Consider the following 12,833-nt stretch of genomic DNA (forward strand, 5'->3'; position numbering starts at 1 on the left):
GTTCCGCGGGATATTCGTTCTGAACTGTGTACACTACCCCATATACTCAGTCATACAACTGTACGTTTTCGGCAATCCGATTATGGACAATCAGCAGTCACAATGGAATCACAAGTGCAAGAAGTTCTCGCTATTTGTCCAAACGTATCGGTTGAAGTGATTAAAAGAGATCTGTTGATCACAGACAGTGTTTTCAGTACCGTAAACAGAATTTTGGATGGCGTCGTAGAGGTCAGTTTGGATTACGGTGTAGGGTCGCAGTGCCACTGACAATCTAGGCTAATGCACCCTAGCCTGTTACACACCCAGCCATTTCAACATAAGACTAGAGTATCCAAATAGGCCTAAGATAGATATACTGTTGATCATATACAGTTTAACATGCCTAGGCCTAAGTATCAAGTCAACAGATTATGTGCCTAAGCATGGCACTGATTTGTAATCTTGTTAAACAACCTCTGTAAGGCTAGGCCTAGCTAGTGTATGCCTATGCCTAACTTAGTTGGGTCTGAAAGTTTTGGCTATTCAATTCAACTACCCTTTGTTGATATTGACAGTATGACAGATTCAGGATTGATGTATTGTATCATGAGTATTAACTTGTAGCTTAAACGTCAGTTGCTTTTGTGCAGCAAAAAAAGAGAAATCAGATGGCAGGTCACCTCTGCAAAAAAAAAACGAGGTGTCACCTAAATACTGCACAGACTATTGTAAATTAACATTAAAATATGTCATTTTTTGGGCTACTTACAGTATATATGCTGCCCTTGAATTGTTACTAGCAGTATTAGTTTGTCTAGTCCAGGTCATTATTTATTATTTTCCATGATGCTAAAGAGATATCCATAATCAACAGTTCTTTATATGAAATGGCTTGAAGATGTTGAAAATATATGCAGAATTGAAAATTAAACTGTAGAATTTGATGAGTAGAAAGCATGAAGTATGATGTGGGATTTTGCCAGGGGGGGGGGGGGAGGAAGGGATGATCTGCCATTCGGGCCTACTGAAAATAACAAGTGCATTGTCCTAGCACATGGTGACATCAGTAATTGTTTTCCTCAAACCTCACAGTTGTCAAATGAAGACAGTCATTTCTCAGCCCCGAAACACTGCAGTACAACGGGTCTTTCTTCATCACCAGGGAAGACTAAAATTGTCCAGTCACCGTCGGTCTTTTGTTCCGGCTACTCAAGTGACTCCAGCGACGATGATCGATTACTACCCAGTATATCTCTAAATACAAAAGTGAAGAGAACAATACCATCTGATCAAAGTCACGTAATTCAAACAGAGGAAGAAGGACAGGAAGATATAGTAGATTTGATTTCTTGTGAGGACTTTGCTGATGATGCCAATGGCATTAAGATATCAGAAAGTGGAGTTACAACAAGGGAATTAAAACCGGATGGAACAAAGGTGAACTGTGACAGTGTCGAAAACAAAAGTAACCTTTTAAAGATTTCCGGAAGTAGCAGTCCTTTGGAGAGAACAGGAAGCAAACTGATTTCTGAAGATGATATTTTAGGGAATAATTCTAGGATATTTTTACCAGTCTCTAAGGAAGCAGAAACATTAGATTTGACTAGAAGTGATTCATCCGATGATGAAAATCAAACTAAACTTAAAAATACAAGAATTGCAATATCAAGTAGTGATGAGAGTAATTATGCAGAGTCTGATGGAGAGATTGTGAAGGTGAACTTTGATGCAAATCCTGCGCCTTTAACAAACCAGACAGTCGAAGATAACGAAGCTGCAAACAGCGCTTCTTTGGAAAATCGGGCCGAGTCGTCGATCAATTATCAGGCTTCAAAGCCGAAGATGATTGAGGTCTCCAGCAGTGATGATTCTGAGGATGAGCTTCCTTTATGGAAGAGAGTCCAGAGAAAGAAAGATCAGAGTTTACCTGCAAATGTTGACGCTTTTCGGGACAGTGCTTTGTCGAAAAATGAGAAAGTTAGTAAGACTGGGATTAACCTTTGTCCAGAAAACTCAAAGTTGAATAACCACTCAAACCCAGATCGTTCAAGCTTCTCATCAGATGGAAAAGTTTCTAACGTTACTTCTCTTCCTTCGGCTGTTGTTGAGTCAGAATCGTCGCAATCGTCCGTTACTTCCAAGGGCGAGAAGAGGAAGATGAGGTCTCTGGAAGAGATTCAGTCAGCAAAGGAACAAGCCTTGGTAAGAGGCATGTTACAGCAACATGGTTTTTCTTTTTACAAACCAGCAATTTGCATTTCAGAACCAAAATATTTACACCAAAGTCACACATGTTGTCAGTGGAGTTTACAATTTACTGTAGAAAAAAATTATGAAATATATTTTCTTTTCTCCAAAAAAAATTGCTACCCTTTCACTCTGCCCAAATTGTTACATACAATGTAGGTTTAATATGCCTTAGTACAGGTTAGTGTGCTATTGACATGTGAACTATAGACATCCTAGACTAATTTGTGATGTCTACAAGTGGTGAATTCATATAGACTTTGGAAAGTTGCATTACAAATTAGCAATATCTTTTTGTACTAAAGTTGCACACACAAGCAGCTGCGGTATGCATGAATTTCATGTGTCAAAATGAAACTGTAAATCAAGAATGCAGCTTGAATGGAATATAAAGGATAATAGTCACAGTGGTTTCCTTTCAGGCAGATCGTAAAGATCTCATTTTGTTTTTACATTTTTTATTTCTGTATCTTTAGTCCCAAGATATGCATACATTTCATCCTTAGATTTCATTCCAACTTATTAAAAATTGTCACAAAATATTACAGTTACTGTAAAGAAGGTTATTAGTGAAACAAAATCGTCTGTAAATTCTGTTTCCTTCTTCTTTTAACTCAGCAAAGACGAACTGAAAGAGAGAGACAGAGAGAATTGCAAAATCGAAAGAGAGAAGAAAAACAGAGAGAAATGGAGCATCGAAAGGTTTGTATCTGTCAATGAGTAGTATAATGCACACCCCTAGGGGAGAGATGGTGTGTGTGTGGGGGGGGGGGTACTGTTTGCTCTTATAAATGAAGCAAACAGTCCTGCCCTCCCCCTGTATTATGCTCCCCTACCTCTCTTTGCAGATACCAGGCTTGTGTGAATTTTTCTTAAGAGGTGTTAGATAATAAATAGAACCACCTGCTTTTTGTCAAGGTTATGGTTAACAGTGACTCCCCATGGGCTAGGTTCACTTTCTTATATATTTCCCACGCCTTGAGCACCGTTCTGGGTGGACGGGTGGGCGTTATACAGTAGGTCACCATAACTATGATTATTTCTTTGAGAGTTGACTTGGTAGTTTTGAGGATGCGAAGGACCACAGTTCATTTTGAGCCCATTCGGGTGATAATAATTTTTTTCTTTTTTTCTTCAGGCACTGAGGAAAGCTCACAAAGCATTGAGACCAGAAGAATGTATGAAAGTGAGTTGGTATCTATTACTAGACTTAATCTCATATAATTTCAGTTTCCCCAGTTTGTTTATATTTGCTCATCATATTTCAATGCAATACTGTAAAATGCAAGGTTTACTGAATGGAGAATGGCTTGATATGTACCTGTCTCTACGTAACTTCTGGACTTCACTGAACCGCTAGAAAGAAGAACCAAAGAGGTAGAAAGATTGAGAAAGAGAACAAAGCTTGTAAAGCACAGCACAGTTTTAAAGGGTGTGAAGACTTGCGCAAAAAGAAACGTCTAATGCCGGTAATCTGACCTAGTTTCGAATGAGGTGTAACAGAAGTGTTAGACACCACCATCGATCCCAGAAAATACACACACAGCTTGCTACCGTCAGTAATTAGACACTAGTGTACAGTCAATACATACAGCTACGGTTAATACCCACATTCCCACAACACAGTGTACATATCAGCATGGACATCTCAGGTCTAGATAAAAGATAACAAGGTATCACGTTTCATTACTGTCTGCATTTTGTAGCGACAAGAAGAAACGTCATTTTGCAAGCAACGGAAAGTTAACTTATTCAGAGCGCGGCACGCGCTTTGGAGCGAGTCTTCAATGCCTTTAAGGCCATCCCCATCAATATGCTCATTTCTCTTCCTTCTTATCCATCTAGAATATCACTATCACTGTGGACCGGCCTCTTTTGGAAAGCAAGTGTGGGTCTCTTATTCTACAGAAACTTCAGGATCTAGAGTGCAAAGTCGCCATTCTTGCACAACCGATAGAGGGAGCTATTTCATGGTCCAGGCAACAGAATGAACTTAATTTAGGACATGATATTCAGGTTGGAATAATATTCACTTCTTGCCAATTAGTATCAACTATTTGATTGTGACAAATCAGTGCTCATACATTATTTATGAGAGCGTGGTGGCCAATTGGCTAAGGCGTTGGACTCGTGATCCAAGGATTGCTGGTTCGATTCCTGTCTAGTTCATTACGTTGTGTCCTTGGGCAAGATGCTTTATCTCACTTGCATCTCTCCACCCAGGGGTTAAATGGGTACCTTTGAGGTAACTTGTCATTAGGCGCAGTATATAACTGCAGCCGCCTGGAGGGATTGTCTCTGGGACAGGTTATCATTGACTAGGGGTAATATAATGTCTGTAAAGCGCTTTGAGAACTATCGCTGGTGTACAGCGCTATATAAAAAAAAGCAAATGAAAAATAAAATAAAAGGTAGGGTGAGGGAAAGACCTGGAGGGGGTGGCCAGGGGGGGGAGGTGGGTTAATGGGGAAAATTGGGAGGTGTGATCTAGCCTGATTTCCTCATTGGTAACTGTTTGTTTAGGTTCGGTTCAACAGATGGTGACCAAAATATATGTATACAAATATGTCATGAAAACAGTGTGAGTTAGGGAGGTTAGTTAATAGAGAGATACTTAAAGAGAGACAAACATATTTTCTTTTCTTTACCATCGTAGCTTGGGAACCTGACCAAGACAGTGGTAGAAGAGGAGACCTTGCTCATCACGAGAATGGATCAATTTGTTCATTTTTTACATGCAACAACTCAGGTACTATAGATTATCAGTGCTCATCAGTTAGTCGATGTAGTCATAAAATTATGTTACAAAGTAAACTTAAGATAATGTAATCATGTAAACTCAAGATAAATGTAATTATGTAAAACTTGAACATCTTAGAATTTTTACAGAATATTGTTTGAGTTAACTCAAGTGATTTAGGCAATGGGTTGTAGCTATTAAAGTGGGCCAAAGTCTTCGAAGACTGGTTTCAATCCAGTTTTGGCCAGTGAATCCTCTGCTCTTTCAATGTATATTTATTATTTCTTTGTACATTTTCTGGTTTCATATCTTCATATAAATACTGACAAACACATTATTGACAATATCTTGAATCTATCTGTTGCTCCCAGGAGAGGCTCGGTGGAATAGTGGATGGCGAAACCCTCGATATGCACACCAGAAGGTGCATCCAAACTCTTGGCGGGAAATCAATGACCTACATAGTCTCAGGAGTGCAACAGTATTTCAGGTAACAAAATGAAAATATGATTGTAAATGTCACTATTTCTTTTAGAGCATTTTTATTCCTTGCTACTCCTGATAATTTTAATAATTGTGGCAACAATTTGGATTGAAACTTCATTTCAGATATACTTTCCTCAGCAGAGTAAAGGTCATGAGAATCAACTTGGAGGGACCTTGTCCTTAGAGGGGACAATAATGCATTCCATCATTTCCCCAAACTTTTTCAGGTTTGAAGTCCCTAATGGAGGTTCACTGTGGAACTTTACATCTGGTTTTTCTAAATTTTTTAACCTACATCCCCAACTCAGATAACTAAAACCATCTATACATAAGTCTTAGCAATTCACTTTTGTTCAGTATGCATTTGCAGATCTGTAAAAACCTCTGTGTGGGGCCCAAAAAATGGCCCGCAAGTCACATTTTCCCCATCCGTGCAAAGGTCTTTCAACTCCTTCCCCAACTTCCCCAACTCACACTACATGTCCCCTTCCCCCCTCTCCCCTCCCCGCTTCAACCCCACCCCTTTGAAAAGGCAAATCAAGTCCTTTTGTAAAGACTTCATATTATGATAATCAGGATGTTTCAGATATCCTATCTTGTATTTCTGTTGAAATTCAGTGTTACCAGGTAGAAAAATAGTCTCAAGATGTGTTCCTTGGGGTTGACAGTTTAGACAAGGGAATGTTTTACAGTTTTAACTCAGTCACTGTAGGCAACAAAAATGAAATGTGACAGACGATTTGAAAATGTCTGGTATTTATGCAGGTTTTATTTGATCCTCCTCTCTCCAATCTGTCCAGTTTACTTTTAGTTGTTTTTATGTTGTTTTTATGTTGTTTTTATGTTTATTCAGCCTTTAAAAATGATCCTGCTAGGATCAAAATGTAAGGCCCTCCTACTTTAACACTGTAAACTTTCTTTGGCACAGGGTAATTTTAACATAAACACAGAAGAGTAAAATTGGAGAGAACAATAGGTAATTGGTGAAATTAAACACTTATTGTAAACAACATTGTCTTGTCTTTCAAGTTCAGGTCAATTGCATTTAATTGCATACATAATGTAATAATATATAAAACTGTTGAGATTTGGCTCTAAGGTCCCTCTGTTTTTCTCAGGAATAGTAAAAATCGCCATCAGAGGAACTTTAGGTCTGCCGTGCTGGGCAGTGAAGACAACAATAAGAAGACCAAGAGAGGAAGGAAGAAAGCTAATCTGGATAATCTCCCCGACGTTTCAAGAGTTCAGATGGAGGAAGTAAGTTTTCTGCAAATATAGTTTATAGAAATTTCAAATGTTAGATACATCTCAGGGCATGAATTTACTTACACATTGAAAGAACACAAAACTAATTTTTGTTGGAATATTGTAGTACATTACAGTACTAACCTTTTAATGAACTCCAAAAATTTTTACAAAATGAGTGAAATGGATATTGCTGTGACAGAGAAATTGACACACAACGAAAACAACATTGTTCTACACTGCAAGTTAGAAACTGTCAATAAACTCTTCTTCCCTAGAGTTAGTCATTGGTGGTTGACAACTAAATTCATTTTGTCGGACTGCAAGTTAGAAACTGTCAATATACTCTTCTTCCTAGAGTTAGTGGTAGGTGGTTGACAACTAAATTGATTTTTGTCGGACTGCAAGTTAGAAACTGTCAATAAACTCTTCTTCCTAGAGTTAGTCATAGGTGGTTGACAACTAAATTAATTTTGATCAGTTTAACCATCCTTTACAGTATGCGGATCACAATAGGCTCTCTGTGATGTCATAGTGGCAGGTGTTTGTAATTTTTTTTTTCACAATACCGTCCGTCGTTGATTTCTACTGGAAATGGTGTCACAGTTGTACATAATAAATAGATAAAATGAAAAGACATTTCCTGGTCAGTTTGTCATTCAGTTTCAATTTATTCTCTTTATCTCCACAAAAAGAGGTACAAGAGACTTACATAGAATTAAATTTATAAATGAATGCATAACAACACTCTTGCTGTTGCCAGATGCCTAAATAAACTTTCACCAAACTATAAATATATGTATACAGTTATCATTGCAAGTGACAAAGTGACTATTAGGATATGATTTGAAACTGAAGAATTTACAATAAGCGTAAGAGTTTGAAAACAACTCTATAAAATATATGTATGATTGTACTTGAAAAAAAATACTATCAGGATATTGTTTTCACCTAAAGTATTAACAGTAGGCATAGAGTTTGATGATAAAACGTCTGCCACATGAATGTCCCTTTTTCAATGACAACTTTTCGCTATGGTTGCTGCGAGCTGCCCACAAAATGCCCTTCGTTGTTATGTTACACTTTTTGGTATGTTCACTTTGGTCATTACCATTTCATAGTCACTGCAATGTACAATGCTGTGATATGCCACATACTGTTTGGTACTACATTGCTATGTACTTTTAATTTCTGTTTGTTTGTTTGTTCTATATCCCTATCCAGGCCCTCGTTGACCTCCAGTTGCAGATAGGATGCAATGTACGTTTCTGTGAGACTCCAGATGCTGTGTCTGACTTCATCGCTATGTTCACCAAAGCTGTTGCAGAGAAACCTTTCAAGTGAGCCCGTTGATAATCTTTTATTTTTAGGAAGACTCAGTTCCTTGTTCCAAATTTTGTCCCATTTTGTGTCATATATGATAATTGGTTTGTGTAAAATTATCCAAAGAAGAGTCAGTTTGATTTATAGTAATGAAGAAGTTGCGAGGTAAAGAGGAAGAGGATCCTACTTCAATAAACCTCTTCAGTCAATCAAAGTTGAAGGTATCAATGTCCTAACATTAATTGTGATACATATATTAGAGGCTGGTAAGAGTGGTCAGTGTAGGTTGTATTTCTGTACCATTTTGCTTATGAGAAATGACCATTCAAAAAATCATAGAAGCTCATCGATTAAAGTGGCTGTTCTACAGAGTCTAGCTCATAGAGTACAGATGACCTTTACACAGATTGGACTGCTGCATGCTCCAAAACAATGGGGTGGGGGGGGGGGAATTGTTCTATTGTGACATGTCATTCTCAATGTGTTTTCTTTCATTTTGTCTATGACAGGAAGCAGAGGGACAAAGCCACTTTTTCATTTCATGTTAATAGCGAATGGGCGGGAGGAGCCAAAGTTGCCAAGAATGGCAGCGGCTTGATAAAAGTCTGGAAACAACAGCTGCAGCAGTTCAGGAATGTCAGTCCAGAGATGGCTACAGCAGTTATCAACCAATATCCATCCCCACAACTACTTCTGCAGGTACCGTAAAACATCCTACTACCACCTTAAAAGATTTACTAACTCAGCTTGTATGCCAGTATCCATTTAAACAGTTACTTTAGTACTTAGTCAAATGTCCTACCATATCATGTAACTCATCCACCATGTTGGCCATTATTTAACCATGCACATAATGCTGTAAATAACTTGTCCTAACCTAATAAACATCAGGACATCTAGTTTCAGTTTATTTATTTCCAGTATAAATATAAATATTTATAATAAAAAAATCAAAAAGTACTTTCTCTTTAGAGGTCTGTCTTGTTATCTGCAAAGGGAAATACCCAGTCACGTACGTATGTGACAAGTGTTTTGCATTCTGATTGAACTACTTCTGTTTCCAAGTCACCAAATTTTTGCCCTCCTTACTTCTCTGTTCATTATTCAAGGTGAAAGGTTAGCACACGTCGCTATGCTGTGGATCAAATCCAGCCTGGGTGATGATTCTATTTCATATTCATATGTAGACTGATATGGTGTCAGGTTATTGTATATATGTGATATGACAAGTAACGCCAAAGCAATTGTTTTATATTCTGGTTAATTCCTAGGGCTACAGAAGATGTTCATCCACCAAGGAGGCTGAGATGTTGCTCCAGGATATCGTGGTGAGGTTTAAGTTTGATCGCAGTATCTCTTCATTTATCAAGATGGGAACCCCCTTTCCCTTTAAAACTTATGACTAAAGTTAGAAGGCATTGGCATTTCATTCCTAGCAGGATCTTCTTCAGGGGGAAAAAAACTGAATCAAAAACAGATCAAAACTATATAACCAAACGAAGAACACAGAACAACTGAACTGCTCTTCAAATGTGCACTCGTACAGCCCTTCCATCGCAGCAGCCCTTATATCACCCGCATCGATTTCCTCTCACTATTTCCATTGTTCTGTCCGATTGTTCTCTTATTTTATTTTTATTTTTATTTTATTTTTATTTTTATTTTTATTTTTATTTTTATTTTTATTTATTTATTTATTTTTTTTAATTTATTTTTTTTTTATTTATTTATTTTTATTTATTTATTTATTTATTTATTTATTTTTTTTTATTTTTTTTTTTTATTTATTTATTTTTATTTTATGTTTTATTTTTTTTATATATTTTTTTTATTTATATTATTATTTTTTATTTCGATTGTTCACTATTCAGTGTTCCATTTAAATGGTCTGTCCCATCTATCTGTGTTCGAGCCTTTTGCTTCTGAGTTCCCTTTAGTGTTCCTTTGAAGATTCTGGAAGTAAATATGACAGGCTCTTTAACTTGCATACATTTAACCTACAAAGGCATTCAATAGTATATAAGTAGTTGTAAAGTAGATAAGTAGATGTAAACCTAGCCTATCCTATCACATGAATCTAGGCAAATGCTGTAGTCCTCAAGGGCTTAGGACACGGATATAAAATAATCTGGTAACTGGATGAGTTGAATATCAGTTGATTGAACAATGCATTGATAGTAAGGAAGATCTTAGTTAAGAAGGGTTACGATATGTTATATGAAAGAGGACAACGATTGTCGCGAGCTGACAGTGGGGTTTAGGTTCATGGGGTTCAGTGGGGGACAGGTATAGGAGAGCGGGGTTCAGTTAGGAGAAGGAAGATGACATGAAGGTAGAATCTGGATATGTGGAAGCCCTAGAAGAGAGAAAAGATGGAGAACATGAGTGAACATTGAGAAAGAGTTGGTTAATACAAATACTGTACTTATCTTCCTATCAGTGAAATAAATAAGAATAATTGACTGGGTCGGCACTTGGCAACTTTGGATTGATTTTCCATACAATTATATCATAGTTATTTTCAACATCTTTCAAAAAAACACTGCTTATGCTGTTTGTTTGGAGTACAAAACGAAAAAGTTTGTATAGGCGTACTGTATTCAAACTGATTATTTTCCAATTGATTCAGGACACCTATACCAACACCACAGTAAATCAACTTCACTTATCACTAAATATGTGAATGACAACATATAAATAAAAATGTGAATGTCAGCATATAAATAATGATAAATTAATAGGCTGGAACTGGGCAAGCTGGTATTACCGAGTGGGAAAGTTTAATCTACCCTGCGAGAAATAAGTCTTTCCAGTTATAGTGGTTTTGACTCAGTGTGTTATTTTACTTGTGAGTGTGTTAATGCTTTCTGTACTTGAGCGACTCCCATCCCATCACCTTGCACATATGGGAGTGCAACAACATGACACAATTTGTGGTATTAGTTGGTAAACTAGCAGAGACTATGAAGAGTCAACTATGGTTTGTCTCACATCACCATCTCAGTGATTAACTTCCAAACTAAAATCCTTTCAATCTCTTTGTTGGCGTTGCTAATCTTCCCTTATCGCCACGCTATGAATGAGAATAAAATTACAATGCAGTGTCTTAAGTGGCATCTTCCTGGAAACCTTTTTCACTTCCAGATTCGTAGAGGCGAGGGAGTTCTGGCCACGTCCCGTAGAATCGGACCAGAGTTATCACGGAGGGTGTACAAGCAGATGACATCCAGAGATGGGAATATCCTCTTGTAGCGGTGAGTCTGGTGACCCGCGACCACTGTGTACAAACAGTCCGTAGCTATCAGCGAGAACAGCGTAAAATCCGTCGAGACCCAGGGGGTTGGGGTGCGGAGCTACGGATGCCAGCGCTTGCCATTCTTGGTCTGTATGGATGACTAGATTGAACGGAGGATTTCTCTATGGGTGCATGTATAACGAGAGGAGGACTTGCTGTGGCAACAGTGATGGAGAGTATATACGGACAGCTAAGGTGTATCACCTTGACAACAGGTTATTCTTGCCAATCACTGTATAAATCTACAAAAAAAACTCTCAAAGATGCCAATATATTACTGATCAGGTCAAGAGACACTCACAACTTTATGGTCAGAAGAACATTTATTGGAATGCTTTTTGGGGTTTAATTCTTTGTAGCAGTATTCAGGTATGGGCCTGTATTTGGATATTTATATCACTGTCAAAATATTTAACTTGTAAGTATAATTTGTACCATATTTCAATATATTAGTTCCTTATTATTATTATTATTATTATCTGTTTTTGTAATTGTCATAAATGCAGGTAAATACCCAAAGTATGTTTTATAAGCTAGTTTTAACCCTGGACGATATAATAACCATGGTTCCTTTGGAGGAAATTTTCAGCTGTGTTTCCATCTCAATTGACAAAATGACTCAACTTTGATTTAATATGCAATTTATTGTGATGTGTTGGGTATGCATTGGATCATTAAAAGGTACTTTTGTGGACTCAGTTTCTTCATTTAAATGTTACTATTGTAACTAAAAATTTCTGCTTGGCTTTCACCATCCAGGTTATATAGACAAAACAAATAAAGCCAAAATATTTATTTCTCTGTGTATATTTTGTCTTCTTTGTTTTACAACTCTTAGCAGCCAATAAATCATGCATACATGCAGTCCATTAAAACTACAGTAACATGAATAATAAACTGAGTTGAGCAATCTAAACCTGGTGGTGATTTGTAAAAAAAATATATCATATAGATATATGTTTTCAATATCTATATCTATATATACATCTATATATATAAATATATATATATATATATAAATATATATATATATATATATATATATATATATATATATAATATATATATATATATAATATATATATAGTATATAAAAATATACATAAATATATTCATATACATAGATATATATAAAGGTGGGGCTACTTGACCTCGAAACTTAAGTTAACTCCTTCAGTCCAGCATACAAAACGATGCTGTGGTAAACATAGGAGTAGGACTACCTATAAACCAGGTTTACGATAATACATGTGAACACTTTAACAGATGCCAAAGTGTAACTTTGATTACCAACCAAATTTTCATATTGACTGATCAATTGATCTAGATTGCATTCTTTTGTACACATATAAATAAATCAGTGTAGCTATTAATACTCCATGTATGTCTTTATTTCACATAGGAAGACTGTTCTCTTTGGTTATTGAAACATTTTTGGAAGATAAATGCTATATTGTTGAGTCCTTAAAAGATCGAAATTATTTTGATTGCCTAGTTGCTCAAGTATGTCGCAGA

The 12,833-nt window shown here is 36.7% G+C and overlaps 1 protein-coding gene across 2 annotated transcripts; it reads left to right on the forward strand.

Moving 5' to 3' along the window:
- The first annotated feature begins 5 nt into the window (after positions 1-5).
- Positions 6-12,288, forward strand: LOC139960663 (uncharacterized). Of its 2 annotated transcripts, none has more exons than XM_071959214.1 (12): positions 6-231; positions 1,075-2,184; positions 2,848-2,931; positions 3,368-3,415; positions 4,075-4,245; positions 4,886-4,978; positions 5,341-5,459; positions 6,574-6,712; positions 7,925-8,040; positions 8,533-8,722; positions 9,295-9,351; positions 11,168-12,286. In XM_071959214.1, exons 1-12 carry the CDS (start codon positions 103-105, stop codon positions 11,273-11,275), a joined length of 2,364 nt encoding a protein of 787 aa, XP_071815315.1. In that variant the 5' UTR covers positions 6-102; the 3' UTR covers positions 11,276-12,286. The 2 variants fall into 2 exon arrangements, with proteins under 2 accessions (XP_071815315.1, XP_071815316.1); XM_071959215.1 differs by lacking the exon at positions 6-231 and adding an exon at positions 268-330 and having other exon boundaries at positions 11,168-12,288.
- Positions 12,289-12,833: the final 545 nt, after the last annotated feature.

The sequence above is a fragment of the Apostichopus japonicus genome, chromosome 19 (genome assembly GCF_037975245.1).
Source record: "Apostichopus japonicus isolate 1M-3 chromosome 19, ASM3797524v1, whole genome shotgun sequence".
NCBI lineage: Eukaryota > Metazoa > Echinodermata > Holothuroidea > Aspidochirotida > Stichopodidae > Apostichopus > Apostichopus japonicus.